The 23,397-nt window shown below is 34.3% G+C and overlaps 2 protein-coding genes across 2 annotated transcripts in view; one reads left to right on the forward strand and one right to left on the reverse strand.

Annotated features, from left to right (window-relative positions):
- LOC143063848 (GTPase-activating protein and VPS9 domain-containing protein 1-like) overlaps positions 1–795 on the reverse strand; it is a 40,975-nt gene extending 40,180 nt beyond the window's left edge. The window contains exon 1 of the mRNA XM_076236257.1: positions 728–795. The gene's annotated coding sequence lies outside the window, so the exon portion shown is untranslated. The remainder of the gene's footprint in view (positions 1–727) is intronic.
- Positions 796–11,789: 10,994 nt separating this feature from the next.
- Positions 11,790–22,832, forward strand: LOC143063856 (uncharacterized). The gene is made up of 8 exons (XM_076236265.1): positions 11,790–12,097; positions 12,680–12,782; positions 19,374–19,523; positions 20,076–20,273; positions 20,648–20,776; positions 21,061–21,128; positions 22,159–22,402; positions 22,666–22,832. Exons 2-8 carry the CDS (start codon positions 12,680–12,682, stop codon positions 22,758–22,760), a joined length of 987 nt encoding a protein of 328 aa, XP_076092380.1. The 5' UTR covers positions 11,790–12,097; the 3' UTR covers positions 22,761–22,832.
- The last annotated feature ends 565 nt before the right edge of the window (positions 22,833–23,397 follow it).

Consider the following 23,397-nt stretch of genomic DNA (forward strand, 5'->3'; position numbering starts at 1 on the left):
ATCAGTAAGAGGACACAAAGAAGGATTCTCTATTCCTTTTGCCAAGACTCAAGTATATTGATACTCGTTTTTCCCAGACACCATCAGAATCTGGAATGGACTGCCACAACACTTAGTAAACTGTACAACCCTTGAATGATTCAAAGGGGGTGTACAAGTGGTCCAGCTTCGATAGATGTCCAACCTTGTTTTTATTGTTATTTTAAAGAATCACAGTTTCCACTGTAGATAATTCGCACTTACATTTGTACCCGCACAATTGTTGTTCTCACATCGAAAATGTACATAAAACAGTATGATAATACTCCCATGGGAATCCTGTTCTAGTCTATAAAGGACGTAGAGGGAACGTAGAGGGAACATAGAAAACTTTTCTGACTAAAAACTGAGTCATGAGAAATCTTGCTGTTAATTTTCCAAAACTGGCAAGAGTTCATTCATGTCATTACAATAGCACAACTGTAGTTTAATAGTTAATCAGAGCAAATACAGAGGAGCAAACTGATCCCCTGCGTTTAGAAAAAAAAATATAGGTAGGTAGAATAGCGTGTGCAGTGTTGTGTTTAGATACAACTCGTTGTGTAGTCTGCAAAATTTTCACCTCCCACTATAAATCGGATGAGGTATTTTGGCCAAACCAGGATTACTAAGTGATGATACCAATATTCTCGGATTATCTAATCCTACATAAGTAGTAAAGGTACTAAAGCAACCTTGTGTCATTTACCTGCACTATCGGTAAAACGGCAAAAGATAGGTTTTACTCCCCCGAAAAAGTCACCCTTACCTTATTTACAGTTCATTACGCATGACCGGATGTAGATGGGAGATAACTGCTTCAAGTTTAAAAAAGCATAAGCTTTCATAAAAACTGAACTAGTCCGACTTTAAGGTAGATAGGGTGTCTTCCTCCATCTTGGATTTTGAAATACTAGAAAACAAGGTCTAGATCTTTGATGAAATGTGCAAATTTTTATAGTAGTAGGTAATTCATGTGTAAGATTTTTCATTATAATATAGAAAATGCCATGTTTGATCATATTTATGATTGTATTTTACAAAAATAAGAATTCTTTTGTTTGATTCATTTTTTTCCAACTTTGTCAAATAAGGGGAGACAATTCAAATGCAAGGGCAGATAATCCAGATAGTGTTACTTTTTCAATAGAATGTGTTAGGGATTTACCCATTTTTACATGTAGCAAGAAAACGAGTGTGGTGACCCCATTTTTTCTAATTCTTATCTGAAAGCATAATATTGAAGCTATCTTCTCATATTTTATCTCAAAATTCTATGCTGTGGTTTGCGTTTTATGGCGGAAAAATGGGTTTTCCATGCATAATCTATACAAAATCTTGACAATTTTGAACAACCTATAGCGTGAAAATAAGTCCGGTGACCCATTCTTTTTATTAATGTTTTTAAACAAGCAGGATATGAACTACATTTTGACAAATTATTAAAAGATTCTATGGATTATAATTTAGACACCCCATCTACCTTAAATACCGACCGTGCAGCCAAGGGCAGTATAGCCAATCAAGGACGTTAAAAACTTCCCTCATCATTTCTATGCAGAAGTTGACATGTAATTCGTTGAAAACATTATCAGAGATGAAAGCTGAGAACAAAGTTGCAATGGTATAATTATAGTTTAATTTGAAACGCAATAGCTAAAATATTCAACTAAGTTAGACATCACGTGACTTTTGTGACGTATTCTAGCCGCCATTTTGTATTATATTTCCCCATATAAAATGCTTAGATGCTTCAATAAAGCTTAATTTTCTCATAAACCTGACCGGTTTTCTAAGTTATGCAAATCAATCCTTGATATTTTAACATATTTCTATCAAACTATGTTGGTCCTAACAGTTTAATTTTTGATTAAAGTCTGTCATTTTAGACTTGTAATAACATGCACTTTTCTCGTCATTTCTCCGTTGCCTCCATGCTAAATTACCGATACCCATGTCTACTTGTACAACAAATAAAGAAATTCCGTACATAAAAAACAGACTTTGCAAATCGATTAAGTATATTTAAACATATATCTGGCGAAGAATACTACTTAAAACAGTTTAATTTCAAGTAAAAGACTGTCAAACATCGATTTAAAAAAGGGAATTTTTCGGGATTTTTCAAAATGGCGGATGATGTATATGGAAATGTTGCATCAAATCAAGGATTTGTGTAGTAAGACTTACCTAGATTATATTAATATTTTCATGCAGAATCTCTGATGTTTTTGTTCTTTTCATTGGTGATATTTCGATATGATTGATTTCAAAATTTCTTGATAAAAAAAAATATTTTAAGTGACACGGGAACATTTATTTGACAGATATCCAGGATATACTGTTACCAGAAAATAGCTTGCAATAAAATTATAATGATTTTTTTTCTCTTCTTTTTTTAAAGGTGTATTTTCTGTATATTTTATCTTTCTTTAGAAATATATTTATGCATCCCTTTTAGAACAAAAAATGTTTTCATCCAATGAGAAAAAAAAAAACCCAATGCCCAACAATTAATATAGATAAATAGTCTATACCTTTAAAAGTTCATCCATTTACAGAACAGGTGAACTCTGACTCGGGTTATAATGTTACATAACAATATATTGTCAGGTAGATGTGCAAACCAAAAGCATCCAGGTGACATTAAACACCCTGTGTACACATGTATTACCAGAGTTTAAATTTTGCGATATACAAAAGTTTTCACAAATGTACAAATAAACTTTCTCTTAATTTCCCGTTTCTAATCAGAAGAAGTATCTATCATAATAAACTTGGAAAATATGAATATTATGAAAATGTCTTTAAAAAAAATTTTGCTTCAAAGATATTCAAATATTTTCATTTTTCCATAATTATTATGAAGAAATATTATGATTCAAATTTTAATTCAAATGGATTTTTTTTTATTTTATAGGAAATTCAACGAGATTTCATTGCATATGATTTAAATTTTTTTTAATTCAATATTTTAAGCTAAATCCAGGCATTCAATGAATCTTTAAAAAGTTTAACATTTGTAAAAAATAGTTTATTGTTTACATTTAAACAGAGACGTATAATACGATTGCTCTGATTTTAATAATATTTTATACCCTATAATGTCTATCGACAGAGTTATCGGTCCTGAATAGGACTGATATAGTTGGGTATGAGCTCTCAGATTTTTGAATATTGTATTTATTGGTGTTATATCATTTTGATTTTGTTAACGGTCACAATAAATCATGGGAACAGTATATATACTTGTTCCAGGTAAATCATAAAAAGCGAACTAAATAGTATTGGTATCTAGATATGCACTTTTATGTCGAATATTGTATCCTGGCATCAAGGGGCACAATGTCATGTTTTTTCTCTGACTGTTTATGTCGTCTTTACACTAAATCCATTGGGTGTTAGATGTGTACTGATTGATAAGTTTGTCTAAGATGTGTGACTTTTTATTATTTGTTTTTGACTTTGAACTAGCTGTCAGTAACTGCGAGTACTCCAGTCAGATCTGTACTTTGTGGGTTTTTTGTTGGGATGTACAAGTACCCGGTGACGTCCACTCTCAGTTTTTATTTCATGTATGTCTATTTGTATCCATCTGACTGTTTATGTCCTCTTTACTAAATCCATTGGGTGTTAGATGTGTACTGATTGATAAGTTTGTCTAAGATGTGTGACTTTTTATTATTTGTTTTTGACTTTGAACTAGCTGTCAGTAACTGCGAGTACTCCAGTCAGATCTGTACTTTGTGGGTTTTTGTTGGGATGTACAAGTACCCGGTGACGTCCACTCTCAGTTTTTGTTTCATGTATGTCTATTTGTATCCTTCTGATGAGTAGCCTTTTTCAACTGATTTTTTATAGTTCGTTCTTGTGTTGTACTATCATACCACGGTCTGAACTATCACACCACCGCGTCCAAAGTTAGGGGAAAGTTGAGATCCCGCTAACATGCTTAACCCTACCATATTCTGTATGTATGTATTTCAGTATTTCAGTGGTTGTCGTTTGTTGCTGTGTTTCAGATTTGTTTTTCGATCATTTTTTGGTACATTGATTAGGCCGTTAGTTTTCTCATTTAAATTGTTTTACATTTGTGATTTTGGGGACTTTTATAGCATATATGTATAGCTGTTAAATTCTGTGTCATTTGATCTCCTGTGGATATTTGTCTCATTTGGCAATCATAACACATCTTCTCTTTTTTTATATTAACTGTCATACTTTGGATCCCGAAACATTAACTAAATTGATCGGTTATGCCGGGACATAACATTTCTTAATCAATAATTGGGTCACAATTACCAGTGTTTCACTTGAGATTATTAGCAAAATCGCATAACTTGAACAGCATGCTGATTGACTGATCTTTACTCAAAATGCTATAAAATTTATATCGGCACGAGACGTTTGCACATTTTGATAGAACATTTTGCTCTTTAACTGCTAAGTTATTTGTGCGTTTTTATGTGATATAAATTTTCGTTTTATGGAAATAACATTTTAGTTGTCATGGTTAAAGTTTAAAAAATGATAAGACTAGTAAAAAACACAACACATTCAATTATTTTCTAAACTGAACATCAAACTTGTCACACAGTTTGTTCAAAGCCGAATGTTAATGAGTATCATAATTGCAAATTTAATCAGTAACATATGATATAAAACGGAGAAATGCCTAAAACTACCATTTATAGGTTAAATTTGCGGGACAATATAATTTAGTTGCATGTTCCTTTATTGCAACCAGCTGTGATTCACCGTCACAAACGTTTTAAAATTTTGAAAAACACATGAGCAACTTCACATATAAAGCCAAAAATTTAAGCCTTGGTTTTTCTACATCTAAACCTCCACATCAGCTCCAAATCTACATAAGAGCATGCATTAAATACTTTAGTAAGACCATACATGGAAAATGCCACGACAGTATCAAATATGTATCTCCAAAAACTTAAGATAAAATCGAAAAAGTGCAAAGACGAACCCAACGAAACGGGATCAATACACCCACGGCCAGTGTCAGAAACTTGATAAACTTACATAGGATGTAAAAATTGACAATCGAGGCATAAAAAAAACACGATTTGTCAATAGATATGTGTAACAAACTAACAAACGACTTGGTAGCAATAAAAGAGAATAATTATTTGAAAAAAACAACCGCACAGTAAATCATTTAACAACCCAACAGACTTCAGAAACTTATTAAACGGCGATCTGTCTCAAGATATCGCAACAGTAAATTAATTCTCAATTGGCAAATATTAGCACACTACGTAACGAATTTTTACCGACTATCTTTATATGTTGAATTTAGACTAAAGTTGTCTTATATGCTATCATAACACGTCTTCTTATTTCTGTATTCAAGTGTTCAAGTGTTCAATTTTAAGAACCTTCTTCAATTGATCTGCACTAAAAAAAAACTTATGTAAACGACAAATATTTATTATCAACAACCTTGATATAACAATATTAAACAGAACTTTAATACTTTTAAATAATCAAACAGTGCCTAAGTCATAAATCCACTACTAATTCCGTGTATTGGGATAAGCCCCGCCTCCCTACTAACCTAGTATTGAATATACACGGTCTCCACGAGGTCGCTTTTAACCAATCATATTCCTAGAAATGTATAGGAGGTAAGATAAAACTAAATAACCTTATCAGCAATATAGTCCTTCTGTCCGTCCGTCTGATCGATGACTGTACGTCCGCTCTTCTTAGCGCTTTCGCGTATACAATTATTGCCAGATTTTAATTAAACTTATATCATAGTTTTCTATCAGCACTGTTTCGATTAAGTTTGAAAATCAGTGGCGATCAAATATAGCCCTTGGAAATATTGGTTATCAGGGACGGATCCAGGATTTTGGAAAGGGGGGTCGAAATTTTTAAAGATCGCCGAGCGGAGCGAGGCGAAAAATTTTTTGGGCCCTTTTTTGGGCTAAAAACATAAAGTAAAGTAATATGCTCTTTTTTTAAAAACCGTTCCTGGCGTGGGGCATATTTTGTAGTTGTTGTAAAGGTGTTTATAGGGTTGGACATTTCCGATGCTGTATTCTCCCTATTTTTTGTCTATCATATAAGAACATTCCGGTCAGACATTAAAACCCTGCCACAAAAAAATATGCCTGTTTTATTCATCATGTTCATTTAATGCCATACAATTCTGTTGGAAATATTCATTTTGTGGACAAGATTTTTGTTTTCAATCCAGATACGGCCAGAATTTTTCATAAAGGCCACACCCAGCAGGCAGGTTGCAGTCTGGTCTTGAAAAAAAGATTCCATATATCAGTTCGGCGAAACAGACATTCCGGTCAGACATTACGGCAAAAATCAGAGTCAATTTTGTTCTCTCAAATATCTAAGACTGTCTCCTTAAACCCATTGGTTCGTACTTACGACTTTAAATCTATCTAGAGCTTAAAATGACTGCCCCAGGGATCATTATTCAGCTATGTTATTTTAAAATAGGCTGGGTCGTTTGGGGTTTTTCGTAGTTAGATGACTCCTTTGCTGTGGAGTGAGAGTCTATAGAGTATTACTTTCTGTTTGGTGGTATAGTGAAATAGAAGTCAATACTTTGTTGCTATGAAGGTGTCATGATTGTCATCCTCACTCAGGCTAAGCATTGTGTTACTGTAATTTGACAGAGCGACGCCTGGTCAACTCCACCGAAGCGAATCACATGACTTTGATAATCAGTAAATTTCAGCAAAATATATCTTTCTAAGTAAAGAATTGTCGCATAAAAATTAAATACTAGAGTACTAAGGTACACGGGAAATGGCAAAGTCTGATTAATCATTAAAATTACCAAAAAAAAAAAAAAAAAAGTCCGAGCAAAAGGGGGGGGGGGCGTACGCCCTCTACGCCCCCTTCTGGATCCGCCACTGGTTACATAGAAATAAATGTGTTAGCGCTCTGGTGTATACAAGTCCTGCCAAATGTCTAGGAAACTTAAATCCCATGTTTATATCTACAATGTCTCGGTAAGGTCGAAAATCAATGCAGATCAATTATTTTTAAGAGTAAAATTCACTAAAGTTTTTGGGATTATTTTGGATAGTGGAATACTAAGTTAATTATATTGCAAATTGCATCGTATTTGCTCTGAAGCTATCATGTCTCTTAGACATGCTCTTGGATAAAAAAAAATTATATGCAACTGGGGAAACATTGGAACTCTGATCTTTCATTTATTATATATGCGCTATTTGCCATAGGCAGTATATTGAAGAAGAAAGAAGAGAGAAGAAGAGAGAAGACGAAGAGGATGAAGAATTAGCCAATGCAAAATAGAAACTACCTAAATCTTTCAGAAACATATGTCACACGACATCTCGACTGTTCCCGGTTGTTGATAACAGAGTTAACTTGAAATGCCTGTTTGTGAATTAAATGAATGACCTTATTATTTGTTGAAAACAACATTGATATCTGGTACCCACTGTGGTCACTTCTGTTTTGATATCTTTATGATAACTAAATCGCTAACCGAACAGCTAGTTGAACGACACATTATAGCAATGCAGTTTCCATATTTTTACATACGGTTACAAGTTTTGAAAAAATGCATAAAGATACATAGGCGAGTGATATGAGAGCCAAATTTACATTTTTAATGCACCTACCTAACACACGGCTAAATTATATATCACTGGAAAGCTAAGAATGTGTACTTTCTAAATATCCCGGTCGTCAAAAGAAATTATGGTGCATTTTTTTTTTTAAATCGAGGTCAAAGGTCATAGGTGCAATTTCAATTCACGGATACTTCCAGTAGAAAAATCGAGTCAAAACAAATGCAAAAACGAAACAATTTTATGGGAATGCTGTATTACTGTTGGGAAAATATATTTCTTTCATAGTATTAACTGATTTTGGTTGATTTTAACGGTAACGCATGTTACGTAACGTTTTCTCTCGGAGTCTTTGAAAATCAACCATTAAGTCACACAAATGTATCTGTAGTCGCCTTTGCATTGTCTTAATCTTATAATACCTCCATATCATTTGAATGCACGTATTTACGAACATATATCTGCAAATTTGATATAAATAATCCAAAACAAAATATTTGAAGCAAGGGGAAAATATAACATATGACGTATTTTTAATTGTTTAGAAAAGTCCCATGATGAGCTTTACATTAAGATTGAGGAAGCGTATGGTATCCTGTTAGTTTGAAAGCCTGCCAACCGTTTCAAGATCAGACAACCATAGGGCAGATTTTTTTTTATTATTGTAGTGCAATATGTGGAGTCTGGATCATACCGCAATTTCATTTACATCACTAAATCAGATATGTTAAGAGTACTAACTAACATTACTAAAATGAGTAAAGTGCTACCAGTATATGTATATCAACAAATTGACAATTTCAATATAAAACATCACAAGGAAAAAATTATCACTCATTATACGTCAAATTGTGTTTGGTTTTACTTTAGTCGTCCGCCGTGTATCATGAGATATCTAATTAGTCAAACAACACTTGACAAAATAGTTTGTACTTTTTTTAAATTACGCTAGTGATAACGTTCGGCTTCTTTGACACTAAGTATTACTTCTTTATATCTTGTTTCACCGCTTCAAACGGAGGACAAGGTTATCCTTATATTGAATCTTTTATTTGGCTTTTTTATGTTAAAATCCCGTTAGCGTATAACCTAAATGATCGAAACGTCGGACCAATAGAATGTTGGACCATTTAGGTGTCGGAATATTGCGATATCGGAATATTATAGCTTCATTTTAACTTGTAATCTCATCATTCTTATCGGTCAACATATCCATACAAAGACAACTTCCTTGGCATGGGCATATATCAGTACAGCAGAGGTTTTGCTCAAAGCGGACACAAGATCTACTATATACAGATTGAATTAAAAAGTGGAAATGGAGATGAGGGATTTGTCAAAGAGACACCAACCCGTTCAAAAAGCAGGCAACGACCGAAGACCACCAATGGGTCATCAATGCAGCAAGAAACTCCCAAACCCGGAGTCGTTCTTCAGCTGGCCCCTAAACAAAATTGTACTAGTTTGAAATGATAATGGACGTCATACTAAGCTTCGAAATATACTCAAGAAATTCAAATAAAAAATCATACAAAACTAAGAAAGGCCAGAGTCTCCTGACTTGGGACAGGCGCAAAATTGCGGCGGGGTTAAACATGCTTTTGGTCATCTCAACCCTCCCCTATACCTAATGCGTGAACAGGTCAAATCTTGTAGAAAGTTGGATGACATCATACCGGACCGATGTTCGCCATTTAGCCAACCAAAGTCATACGGAGAACTTTTATTGTTTCTGTAGTTAGGTCGACATTGTCTTGGATAAAATTCTGACCCCCAGAAGAAAAACAATGCCATGTAGAATGTATGCCCCATTTTCATTTTTTCTAATCTCCTGATCAGTCAAACTTGTTAATAGTTATCATAGGTGTGTCCATAAATACGGTGCATTTGTAATGATAAACCTAAATGAAAAAGAGTAAAAAAAGTATTTATAGATAATATACATTCTACTAAAGCCATACATCTAAGAACTTTGTCAAAAGGAATATAGTACGCTTTATTAACTGCCGCAGATGCGCAATCATCCAAAAGACAATACAGAAATGTTTTTAAAGCAGGTGGCATAATTTCAATTGAATAATCCAGTGAAAAGTTTTTAGATAATAGATATTCATCTGATTGGATTACAACTTTACCCTATATCTGCTTCCGTAAAGTACTAGTAGCTGTATAAAGTGCTTGCAACCAGTTTCGCAGTGACTGCTCAGATCTTTTAATTTAACAGACTGTATATCACAGTCATTTTAAATGGGTAATTTCCGTCATTACGGCATAAGACATAATTATAGAGCTACTGTATACAATATTGGATGTACCTTGGCCTTGTTGAGGCTGTATACATGTAACTATGAATTGACCATATATTTTTAGTTTTTGCTGAAGCTGATAATATGTTTTGTAGTTTTCTCGGCGGCGATCCCCAGGCAGAAATTAAGCCCGGTTAACTGGTCAAGTAATTAAAGCTGTTAACCAGAATACTTCCTTATGTACAGGCACATCACTTTAATCGTCGAAATGCTAGTAAAAGCTGTTTTATGTTCAGAACTAAATAGTTCTTTACTTTCTGATTTCAAATTGTGTAGCAAATATTTAGCGATACAAGCTCGATGGTATAAAGATTTAATAGTACAACTATCATGAGTTATTTTTGTAAATCAGATCATTGTAGGAGATATATGTAGTAACACTAAATACACCTTGAGTTTGCTCCTCAGAGGATACCTTATGAAGTTGTGTAACTTGCTTATAGGCTTTATACATTTGCAAAATATACAAACAGACAAATCAGAATGAGTTGTAGATATACTGCCCTCGTTGATATATGAGAAGAGACTGGTCGGTAGAATTGGTACATGCAGTACAAAGTCCTTGTACAGACAAAACAGAAGATGATAAGTTGTGCTTACTTTTGAAATATTTATAGAAACTCTTATGATATTTTGTATTTTCAAATGGGATGATTTCATTATTTTCATATTCATCGCGACCAGTCTTCTGTAAACTTCATCTTTTCGTTTTCCCACTGCTGCAATACAACTGTATCTTCATTTAAGTGTTTAATTACATAGTTTCTATGTAGTAAATACATGACAGACTATGCATCTGTGTCAATCAATGGATAGCTTCAGAGGCGGATTTAGGGGGGGGGGGCAGGGGGCCGGGCCCCCCCTTTTTGGGAAAAAATTCGGTTGCTTATATAGGGAATCACTGAAGTGTGACAGAAGCGGGCCCCCTCTTAGGTCAGTCAGTGGGCCCCCACTTATGAAAATTTCTGGATCCGCCACTGAGTTTTTGCTTTTTAGCATAGGAAGGGTTTCATTGTGAACTTGACTGTGAAAATTTGACACGACTCGGAAAATTTTCCGATACGATTCCTTATTTAGAAAGGAGTGAATTCTAAAGAACTCAAAAACTATGTTTTACTTTGATTTTATCTTAATTTTGGACGATTTTATATCTATTTAAGCTACACTGAAGTTAAAGATAGAAGTAGAACTGTTTAAATATGATTTATTGTACGCCAATAGCACTATTAGTACACGGAAATCGACTTATATATTCAGTAAAAAAACGATAACGAAATAGATAAGGGATTTCGGAAACTATAGTGATTTTACCCAACATCATAAAATTACAGAAATTCGTGATTTTAAGAAATGTTGAGATAAAGTCTTGATCTTGAATGAAAAAACGATAACTGATGAGTAATTTGGTGTGTTCTAAAACGGAAAGAGTGCAAAAGCATTTAATAAAAATAAAATTGTAGATCCGAAAAGGTCAGGATTATGAAAATTTTCGTACAAAATGTCAAATATTTAGAAGGAATGCAAAAGCATGCGGACTTACAGTTGTAAATATTGTTTTTCATTATTTTAAGAATCTAATTCACTTAATTATTCTGTCTAAAAGAAGAGATACGACTAATTTCCTTTGCCTGAAAAACATGTAGTAATTTTATTATTTTCAACTAATTTCTGAAATAAACGTCAATTTACAAAAACTGCACCGTACGATTTTGTGACGACCGGGCAAAAATCAAAGTTAAATCATTATTCTTTCATTTAAAAAAGAAATTAGCCGTGTGTTAGGTGGGTGCATTAAAGTCCTTAACTAGACGTCTTTTTCAAATATTACACTCGCCTAACAATTGAATGTTCATTTTACCTTATGACAGGTCAGCGCTTGTTTTTGCACTTTTCTTGAAGTACTTGACAATGAAAATGAAATTTGTCAGTGGTATTTGAAATGTTCCGTATTATTTGTTTTATATGTAACGCGTTCTGCGCAGTTTCAGATACTCTCCGGAAGTAAAAAGAGAACAATATAAAGAACGTCACAGTTGCACCACTGGTAACGTCTTCAACGTCGTTGCAAAGGATCGACAAAGATTGACACAGATCGTTGTATATTTCTTTAAGATTGTTTAACAGTTTTACAAATTATTACAGACGAATTTATTGTGAAAGGGACATATAATTGTAAAGAAGGTAAGTTACTCACTTTAATATGAATTTCAACAGGTATTTTTTTTCATGCTTATGTAGAACGATGCAACTAGAAGCAACATCATACCGTGCAGATATATGTTCAACGTGTTTATTAATGCTTTATCAATTAACGTCAAAGCAGTGCTAAAATTTACAAACTTTCAACATTACAAATTCAGGGAAAAAATCTTGCATTATCATATAACCCGAATAATTCAGTCGTTATATTCCGCTGATCTACGAAGGCTACATTGTAGGAGAGAATCGGACATGGAAAGGGCTTGAATTATTCGAGTTAATTATCATAATGATATTTGTAGCAATAATTTAAATAGTTAAAGCACTATTATATTTGATTAAAGTAAAAACTACTTTGTACTTGTAGTCTTCATAACACTGGGGTGCAGACGAGAAACATGTTGCATTTAACAAAAAAAAAAAAAAAAAGGCACACGACAACAAGATATATTAAGTGGACCCCTTCACACTATTATTCCTTTTTATTACATAGACAGACAACGATGCCAGGATTTATATTTTTGAAGAAACTTGTTTGATTTATTTTTTCCGGGTCCATTTTAGATGGCTGAATTATATAATGTAAATGAGGTATTGGAATCCGAAAAGAGAAAACTCCAAGATGACTATGACAGACAAATTTTTGAAGATTTGTACAGAAAATCAGGTTTGTAATTGAACATTTAATAGGTTTGAAAAAAAAAGAAAAAAAGAAAGAAACACTAGTATTTCAAGCTACTCATAATAGGCGGTTACTCTAAAAAGAGCATTGTGGGAAAATAATAAAAAAATAAACTAAATGGAGTTTTGAATTGGTTTGTGATGGATAATAATACTGGCTCACAAACTATTATGAATTTCATGAAGCTGTATGAAAATTGCGCTTAATGTTTGCATTATGCCTTATATTTTGCATGTATGCTTAATTTTAGTTGTGCTTAAATTTTATTTATGATTCCGTTCTGGCATGTAAATGTAGTTAAGAAATGCTTTGCATGTATTTAATTATGCCTGTGCTGTTTCTATGCATTTGAAATAATTTGCTGCTTATATATGCAATGGGCATGTTGTGTGTTTTAATGTTATGTATATGTTTATATGTTATATTCGGTAAAAGCTCTCAAGAGCTTAATATGTTAGTATTGTTCTGGTGTAGACAATTAAGAATGGAAATGAGGAATGTGTTAAAGCGAAAACAACCCGCCCATAGAGCAGTGTTGGGTTTTGAGTGTGTTTGTACTTCGCGTTGTGTTCGTTTAGGGTTTGACTAACAATAAATACAATCGTGTGGTTCAACATTCATTCAAAAGCATAGATTCATAAGATACAACATACATAGTAACGCGACGTCACATCGTCAGTGGCGACGGCACACATACGAACGCATAACGTTCCCGCAATCCTCGACATCCTGGGGGCCACCGAAATGAGATTACTAAAGAAAAATGATAAAATTTACAATCACAAAAGAATACAAAAAGAATTTACTTTTACTGTCTCTGTAATTTACTATACTTAAATTACTCCTGAAATTTACTTTAACTAATTCACAATTGTCTTTCATTTTGCCCCTCCGTCATTGAATGTAATTGATAGGTAAAAGTCCTTTTTGGTTTACTTTTGGCGGGAACGAAGTAAATAGTGCGTTTTACAATTTTCACTAGTTGGTCCTTGTAATTCCAACGGATATAATTTAACAATTGGTCGGTTTGTAATACCAGTATCTGTTTTGATGATAGCAGTGCGGATAAATCCATCTTTTCCACGAATCAACTCCTTCACGACGGCTAACCTCCACATAAGTCTATTTGAATCGTTGTGAACTTGAACGATGTCTCCTACTTCAATAGTTTGAACGTTATTACCAGTTGCACGGTGGAATTCTCTTAAAGATGTTAAATATTCATTCCTCCAACGTGTACGAAAATGTTCAATCAGTTGATGTTGTCTCTGAAGTTTTTTGTTACAAGACGAATGGTTAGAATTGTGAAAGTTTTCAATATCACCCATTTGATGTGGTAGCGAATCCAATCTCCTTCCGTTTAGTAAGTGTGATGGCGTAAGTGGTTGTGGGTCGGTTATGTCTGTTGATATATACGTAATCGGACGATTATTCAGCATGCTTTCAATTTCAGTCACTATGGTTCGAAGCATGTCAATAGTAACAAATGATCGACCTAATACTTTTTTAATAGCATTTTTGGTTAGTCCTATAAGTCTTTCCCACCATCCACCAAACCATGGGGCTCTGTTTGGGATAAATTTCCATTCGGTTCCACGCTCCACCACTTTTTGTTGAATTGATTGGGCTGCAGCTTTAAATGTATTAGCGTTATCTGACATCATAATTCTTGGAAGTGAACGACGTGCCACAAATCTCCTAAAAGCTAACATGAATGACTCTTCTTTCATATCCGGTACAATTTCTAGATGTACTGCTCGTGTTGCTGCACATGTAAACAGGCAAATATAAGTTTTGCAGTCAATGTTATTTGTCCTTTTGTACACAAAGCGCCTGTAAAGTCAACACCTGTAACAAAAAAGGGATATTCATCGTTAAGTCTATCTTTCGGAAGCGGCGGTGGCTCAGGTGCGCGGTAAGGTTTTCCTGTTACTTTATTGCACTGTGAGCATTTTCTAAGATGGTATTTCACACATTGACGAATTCTCGGAATCCAAAACTTCTGCTGAATATGCGCAATTGTGCTGTTTAGTCCAGAGTGTAGATTTTTGTGATGCATGTCTCTAATTATCAATGACGTAAAATGGTGTTTCGTTGGTAACAAAATTGGATACTTCGTATTATATTCTAATGGTGCGTTGTTTAGTCTTCCTCCGCAGCGTAATAATCCGTTGTCGTCCAAATAAAGTCTAAGTTGTCTAACTATAGCAACTTTATGTTTCGATGATGGGTTCAAACAATCAATTTCGAGTTCAAATGTCGTCCGCTGAACATTACGAATAAGTGTAATTTCGGCTTCTCCGATTTCTTGAATGCTGAGTATTCCAATCGTTCGCTCGCTTTTACGGGTCTTCAGATTACGAATAAATCTTAACAAATATGCTGTTATTCTAACCAATTTACTTAACGAGCTATATTTTTCAATTTGAATACAACTTGTCTTTGGTACATGTATCTCAGCGTCCATATATTCCTCTGTAATTGTTGAAAATGTGTTACAGTTTTCCACATTTCTTGTCCAGCTTGGCCATTCTGTCTTGTTGGCGATCCATTTTGGTCCCTTTATCCAAAGTGCACTATTCATGAGCTGTTTTGCCGTAATTCCGCGGGTAAGATAATCTGCTGGGTTTTGGTCTGTTGGGCAATATCTCCAATCACTGTTTGCGGCCAATTTTCGAATTTCTTTGAGACGATTAGACACAAATGTAGGTAACGTTTTTGTTGACGATATCCAACTCAACACTATTTGACTGTCACTCCAAAAATATTTCTTGTTTATGTCAATAAATCCTACTAAATAGTTTGCTAATCTGGCGCCAATCAGCGCACCCATTAATTCCAAACGTGGCAAAGTTATAGTTTTTACCGGAGCGACTCTGTTTTTTGTAATGATTAGACTAGACGTATTCCCTTTGACTAAATAGGCACACGCGCCATATGCTTGTTGACTGGCGTCTGTAAATATATGAAGTTCAGTCTCCTCTTGCGCATCAGATTCAGGTGTTATTTGGCGGGAAATTTCTGTTTTTGTTGCCTCTTCTATTTCCATAGCGATCGATTTCCATTCTTCTTTTAAAGTACTCGGTAATAGTTCGTCCCAATTTAACTTCTCTTTCCATAATCTTTGCATAAAGAGTTTTGATGTCACAGTAACTGGTGATATTAATCCAAGCGGATCAAATATTCTTGACGACTGGCGCAACACTTCTCGTTTTGTTAATGGTATATCATCATTTTCTGTCAAAGTAAGTTGATTATACAAAATGTTATCAGACTTTGTGTTCCAACGCATTCCAAGTATTTTAACTGTCTGGTTCTCGTCTCCTGCCTTTTCCTGTATTGCTCTATTTCGTAAGTTTTCATTGTTTGAATTCCATGATCTCAAGTTAAAACCGGCATCGTGTAATAATGTGCGAGATTCTGTATAAAACTTGAGTAGAGTTGTCTCGTCAGGAAAGCTCGTTAGAATGTTATCTACATATATGTTCCTTTGCAGTTCTGAGGATGTGTTAGATGGGTTTTCCTTAAAGTTTTTCATCAATGTAGCACTCAAAATGAAGGGTGAACAGGTTGCACCAAACAATACTACTTTGAACCTGTAAGTTATTAATGGACTGTTCGGATTGTTGGGGTTCTGTAACCAAAAGAATCTCGTAACATCTCTGTCATTTTCGTCTAATTCTATGTGTAGAAATGCTTTCTCTATATCAGCTGTCACTGCATATTTCTCCATTCTAAAGCGTGTCAAAATTGTAGTAAGGTCGTTCATCATAGGCGGGTATTCTGCTAAACAATCGTTGAGACTAGCGCTGTAAGAATTTGCTTTACAGCTACAGTTATAAACTATTCGTATAGGCGTGGTTGTGGAATCCTTCTTGACAGCGTGATGTGGTATATAATGAATAAGATTTTCAGTAAGAGTCTCATCGCTTACCTCTTCTATGAAACCTCTCCGTTCTTGGTCAGATATAATATCTCCATACATTCGGAACATTTCTTTGTCTTTTGAAATACGACGTATTACATTTTCTGTTCTTCTTTTGACGATCTCTTTGTTTGTTGGTAATTCCGGGCAGTTTTCTTTCCATGGTAGTTTGGACACATATTTCCCATTTTGTTTTGTAATGGACGATTCGGCAAAGGTTTCCATGACATCTATCAATTGCGTATCAACTTCCTTTTCATCAATTCCTAAAGACTCCAGTTTCCAAAATTTCTCTAAATCGCAAGTTTCCTGTTTATGAGATATCAAAACATTCATCATTGAAATTGACTGGTTATTGTTCTTGACTGGAACTGGACCTGACAACAAATATCCAAGTTTAGAGCTTACAGCAGTCGGACCATTTCCACGTATTACTTTATCTTGCACTATATTCCAATAAAAGTCTGCTCCAATTAGAAGAGTAAGCTCAAAAGACTCTGCGTCTGTAACGGGGTGGGCTAGAGATAATCCATGTAGATAGTGTAGTCCCTGTGTGATTTTTCTATTCTGGCTCTGAAGCGGTGATGCTATGCTGGGTACTATTAGTACTTTTATAGGTATAATCTCTCCATTATTGGCTTTCAACTGTACCGTGGTTTTGTCTAAATTTCTAATACCGCTAGTTTTATTCCCGAAAGAAACAATATTCAGATTTTCGGATCCCTCTTTTTGTACATTTAATTTAGTAGCTAAGTCTGCAGTTATAAAAGACCGTTGTGCACCCTCGTCGAAAAGTATGTTTGCCTCTGCTGTATTATTCACCGACATTACCTGAGCTACTGCTGTTTTAAGCAAAACGGTTGAAGTTTCTTGACTTGCCGATGTGTACAACATTGACGTTTCTGTGTTGTCCTTATCTTCTGATTGATGTGTTGTATTTTTCTTGCAAATTGATGTATGATGTTTACGATGGCAAATTCTACAGTCGTATTTAGAGCGACAATCTGATACTCTGTGCGTACCAAAACAATTAAAACACAATTTCTTCTCTTTAATAATGGCTATTCTTTTTTCATGTTCGGCGACATCCGTGCAGTCATTGGAAAAGTGGTCCCCCTCACAGAATGTGCATGCTTTTCTCTGTGCGGAATTAATTGGTTTTTTCATACCTTGATACTTCGATGTTTTTCCTTGTGGGCGATTTTTGCTAAAATCCTTCTTAACGCTTGCTACAAAATTTGCGGTGTGATTAGCTGTCAGCGGTTGATACATGTATTCATTATGTCCTGATTCTTGAATTGAAAGTTCTCTGCAAATAGCGTCTCGTAGTTTCTGTATATTCCAATCATCACTTCCGTTTTCCCGTGTAATATTTTTCCTGAAATCTGGCGGCAATTTCCCTAGAATAACTGGAATCAGTAATGAACCAAACATTTCTTGGCATTGGCCTAATGACTCTAGACCTCTGATGTATGCCTCGGACTTATCGTAAAATGCTCTTAAACTCTCTAAACGCTCATCAGGCACCGGCATATCCAAAAGTGATCTCATGTATGCATTGATTATCTTGTGGGTTTGGCCATAACGATTCTTTAAAAGTTCAATAGCCTTGTAGTAATTTGGGTTGGTCATGGTGAGGCCTGAAACTACGTTTGCGGCATCTGATTGCAATAAGGACTTCAAATATGAAAATTTCTGAATGTCGGATAGTGTACTGTTATGATGAATTGTCGATTCAAATGAATCCCAGAAATATTGCCATTCTAATATATCTCCGCTAAAATTTGGTAGCGTTAACTTGGGTAGGCGATGATTTTGGCTTGAGGTTGAACTTGTTTGTGACGGCTCCCGACTGGAATGCGTAAATGGGTTTGAATGTGGTATAAACTCTTGGGCATTGCTATCTAGAATTGAAGAAGTGGCGGTGGCGACGGGTTTCAAGAACTTTTTGTATTTTCTAATTTTACTTTCTAACTCTAAATAGTACTCATCTGTTTCTATAATTTCATCAGTAATTCCCTCCGAGTCCACTGTATTTAAAATCTGTTCGTCAATATTGGCTAAAGTTTTCTTTTTCTTTTCAACTGCTTCCAATAATGTACATATTTCCTCCGGGTCTAAAGGTGTATCAACGATGGCGTCCTCCAGTTTGTTAAAAACTTTCGTCACCGCTGCTCTGTTCCCCGCTCTCAACGATTTTAATCTGCTTATGTCCATTCTCTCTCTCCGTTGGTCACGGCACCAATGTTGGGTTTTGAGTGTGTTTGTACTTCGCGTTGTGTTCGTTTAGGGTTTGACTAACAATAAATACAATCGTGTGGTTCAACATTCATTCAAAAGCATAGATTCATAAGATACAACATACATAGTAACGCGACGTCACATCGTCAGTGGCGACGGCACACATACGAACGCATAACGTTCCCGCAATCCTCGACAAGCAGACAACAGACGAAGACCACCAATGGGTCTTCAATGTAGCGAGAAACTCCCGCACCCGGTGGTGTCCTTCATCTATGGATGAAAAACTGCACATTATTTTCATACAATTAATTTAGGAAGTAATTAATAGAGGTGTTTTGAATAATATAATAGATTTTTTTCTCTCGTTTTTTAGTAATTGATGATATGAAATGTCTGTTTTATTACAGAGGCTGCAACGGCTGCAACAAAGAAGTTGTTAGACGAACTCAAAACAGAGGCCGAGTCTATCTCGACGTTAAATGTTTGGAAAGATATTGAAAATATGAGAGGAGGCTATCAGTATGAAAAAGAAGAATACTTTCACTGTGAAAATATAGGTTTGTATTGATAGTGACTAAGTAAGAGGGGATGAGAAGGGGGAGAAGTGCTTCAATTAAAAAAAAAAGATCGATAGACACTAAAACGCAGTTTTAATATATCGGATATGTTCCTTACATCGTAACTACAATCCCCTTCCCTTTCATGAATGTGACCTACCGAATAAGACTATTCGCCTGATTTGTAATCACATAAGCAACACGATGGGTGACATGTGGAGCAGGATCTGCTTAATACCCTTCCGGAACACCTGAGATCACCCCTAGTTTTTTTGTGGGGTTCGTGTTGTTTATTCTTTAGTTTTCTATGTTGTGTCATGTGTGCTGTTTTTTGTTTGTCTTTTTCATTTTTAGCCATGGCGTTGTCTGTTTGTTTTAGATTTATGAGTTTGACTGTCCCTTTGGTATCTTTCATCCCTCTTTTAAAACACCACAGAAAGTTACGAAACTCTTGGTTAAAAAAATTGTTAACTTTACATGTTCCGCTTTGGTCATTGTTTTTTTTATTTATTAAGCAAACTCATTTTGACAATTCTTCACCTAATATTTTAGATGAAGCCAATGAAGATCAAACCGGTAACGAACAATATGACGTCGACGATGAAATATTTGATGAATTCAGGAATGACCAAAATGAAACCGATAAGAAACCAGATGAAAAGGGACATGAAAATGACGACAAATCACAGATACAGAACAAAGAAGCTGTAACAGAGACGAAAAAGCAAGACTTCAAACAGAATGCTAGTGGTAAGCTTTAAACTGAAAGATGACATCTGACTTTAGTGTCCACATAAAAAAAAAACCCAACCGTGACATGTTTTAATTTCAAGAAAAAAAAATACGATCTAAAAGGTTCGCCTCATTACAAGTCACACACATCACTGTTTCAATCAAAGGGTTCAAAGTTAACACTAAAGTACAAGCTTAACGTATGTGAATGACCTTTGACATCAATGGCATTCAAAGGCAACAATTTCTTGTGCCTATTAAAGATTATCACATTGAATATTGTTTCTCCCGCCAATAATACAAATCCACTTGATGATAAAATTTTCAAAACATATCAAGTAAACTTATTTTCATCTATAGTTCAGTTTCAGAAAATTTGTTCGATATTTCAGTTCCAATAGAGTCTAGCGACAATTCTTGGTGGATCGCAAGTGAAAATGTTTTACCTGAAGTTTTACCTGAAATTTTACCTGAAATAAAAGAGGAGAAAACATCTGGAGTTAAATACATTTTCACTACACGTAAGTTTTACATAAGACATAAATACGAACACTAACGTACCAATATTGTTTGATACTGTGAAAAACAAAAGAATGGTTGGATAAAATAATCCCGATAAATTTATAAAACTTTGGCATCACACTATTTCCGAAAGACTCATTAAGGTAAATGTCGTTATTTCTCTGTTGTTATCGAGGAAAGGTGACCAAGATAGGGTCAGAGGAACCTTTATTTCAAGTTCTTATATGTAATTGTGCAGTTTGAGAAATGGGTATTATTGACATCGTCATATGATTGCTTGCAGGTCCTTATTCAGAGATTGCGCACATTCACCAAAGGGATAAACCAATATGGCTTGATATAGATTTAAAGGTAACGTATTGATAAAAAGTATATATACATTTAAGGAATGACTGTAATATTTTTTCTGTCTATGAAGAAATAACATTAAAAATTTGGTGCACACTGAATAACGTGCGTAGCGGGTTATTTAACAGTGTGCACCACATTTTTTATGTTATTTCGAATAGACAGAACAAATATTACAGTCACTTCTTATAATTTAATTCTAAATTCCATTTTAAACCGTAGAAAACCATGAAAAAACGTTGATGACGTCACGGTCACATGACTAAATTATGTCTATGGGCTCGTAACAAAATAAGGTCAGCCAATCGGAAGACGCGTTACATCCAAAATTAAATTATTGCAATATAGTATTAAAAAAAACTAACTCTAAGCTGAAAGTCCATAAAACCCGGAAAGTTATCAGTCCGCTCGACTATACTAACAAAAAAAAAAAAGCAATTATAGAAAAACTGTCACATTCCTGTCATTAAAAAAAAAAGGATTCGTCAAACAATTGTTTTAGCAAGCTAAAAGTAGATGTGGTATGATTGCAAATGAGACAAAAGTCCCCATGGACAAAATAATGATGAGGAAAACATCTACTGGTCACTGCACGGCCTTGAACAATGAGTACTCTTTAACTGAACAAAATATTCATATTCTTCTTGGATACATGCAATTATTCGATGTTAACTATATATGTCATAATTCACACAATTACATGCATATTAAAAATTATATCAAATTTCCCTCCACAAATTGTTGGAATACTACTCTAGAAAAGAAGTTAGAACTAAAATTGACACCAAGGGTTTCAAAAAGTGTTATTATTAGTGAAAAAATATAGTAAAAACTCCGACCATAGATATCTATGCTCCGACCAAGCATATAAATTGAGAAATTATCAAGAAATTAGGTTTCAACTCCTTTGGAGTGTTTCTATAATGCATAGAAATTTTTGTCAAGTTTAGTCTAGATTACACAGTCTATAATAATTAATCATTCGTCACCTTAACTTTTCTTATTGTTATTGTGAATTTGATATTTCCTACAGAAAGAGATTGTACTAGGTGAGCCGGATGAAAATGAAAAGAAGGCGATGGAACTAGAAGAAAAGAAGATGGGAAAAGAAACAAGAACTAGTAATCTTATTTACAATGGAAAAAACAGAAAACAGAAGGAGGAGGAAAACGAAAATAAAAAGAAAAGAAGAACAGAAATATACAATATATTGAATTACGGTACAAAAAAGAGACAGATGAAGGAGGATAAGCAAACTAAAAGTAAACAAACAAAAGGTATAACAAAAGTATATATAGAACACACTCAACTCCAATGTGTTTTTATCTCATATTGTATATTATATTTTTATCTAACAATTTGTTTTTGTGGTACATGCATTTCTAAAATGTTTTCGTCATTATCAAATGATTTTTTTTGTATATATATTTGTATGTCCTCAATAAAAAAAAAAAGTAAACGGAAAATATATCGTAGATGCGCTTAGCATTAAGTTTGTAGTTAACAACACGATTCATAACTGGTTGTGTTTATTTTTCAGGTGAACCAAGAATGACGAAGAAACATATCTTCCAAGATTTCATCAATTTATTGTTTTCATGCTTCAGAAAAACCAAACCAGAAGAAGAACTTTAATTAGACATTTTTATTCATAGTGGTTATTGTTTTCTTATTTTACTCGATGAATAAATGTTTATTTTCATCACATCTTTGATTTCGTTATTTTTTAAATAATGATAATTTATAAACAACTGCAAATGATTGAAATACTTTATTTTATATTAGGGATGAGAACCCAATACTGAATGTTATACTTGTATGCAGTTATACATACATGCTCATCAAAACGAAAAAAAAAGAAGAGGAAAATGAAAATGAAAGAAAGAAAATTACAAATCAAACACCTCAAAATGAGACTTATAGTATAGAAACTTGTTGAGTATTTTAACTTTAGATACCTTTATATTTTATTAATGATGTCGGGTTGGTGTTCAACCCATCATAATCAGGCAGGGAAACTGGGTAGAAAGTAAAATCACAAAAATACTGAACTCAGAGGAAAATCCAATCGGAAAGTCTATAATCACATGACAACATCAAATGACAAAACGCATCAAAAACGAATGGACGAGAACTGTCATATTTCTGACTTGGTACAGGCAATTGCTAACATTAAATCTGCGCTGACACTGTGTGCTAAATATCCGCCTTTACTCCTGCTACGAGTGTCTTGTAAAAGAATTATGAAAAATTGAGCACCCGGGAAATACCA

This window comes from Mytilus galloprovincialis, chromosome 2 (genome assembly GCF_965363235.1).
Source record: "Mytilus galloprovincialis chromosome 2, xbMytGall1.hap1.1, whole genome shotgun sequence".
Lineage (NCBI taxonomy): Eukaryota > Metazoa > Mollusca > Bivalvia > Mytilida > Mytilidae > Mytilus > Mytilus galloprovincialis.

Excerpts from the sequence above, each read along its gene's own strand:
- LOC143063856 (XM_076236265.1), top strand. The coding sequence starts at position 12,680 with ATGGCTGAATTATATAATGTAAATGAGGTATTGGAATCCGAAAAGAGA. Across the intron at positions 12,783-19,373 it reads AGATTTGTACAGAAAATCAG|AGGCTGCAACGGCTGCAACA; the intron begins GTTTGTAATTGA and ends GTTTTATTACAG. Across the intron at positions 22,403-22,665 it reads TAAAAGTAAACAAACAAAAG|GTGAACCAAGAATGACGAAG; the intron begins GTATAACAAAAG and ends TTTATTTTTCAG.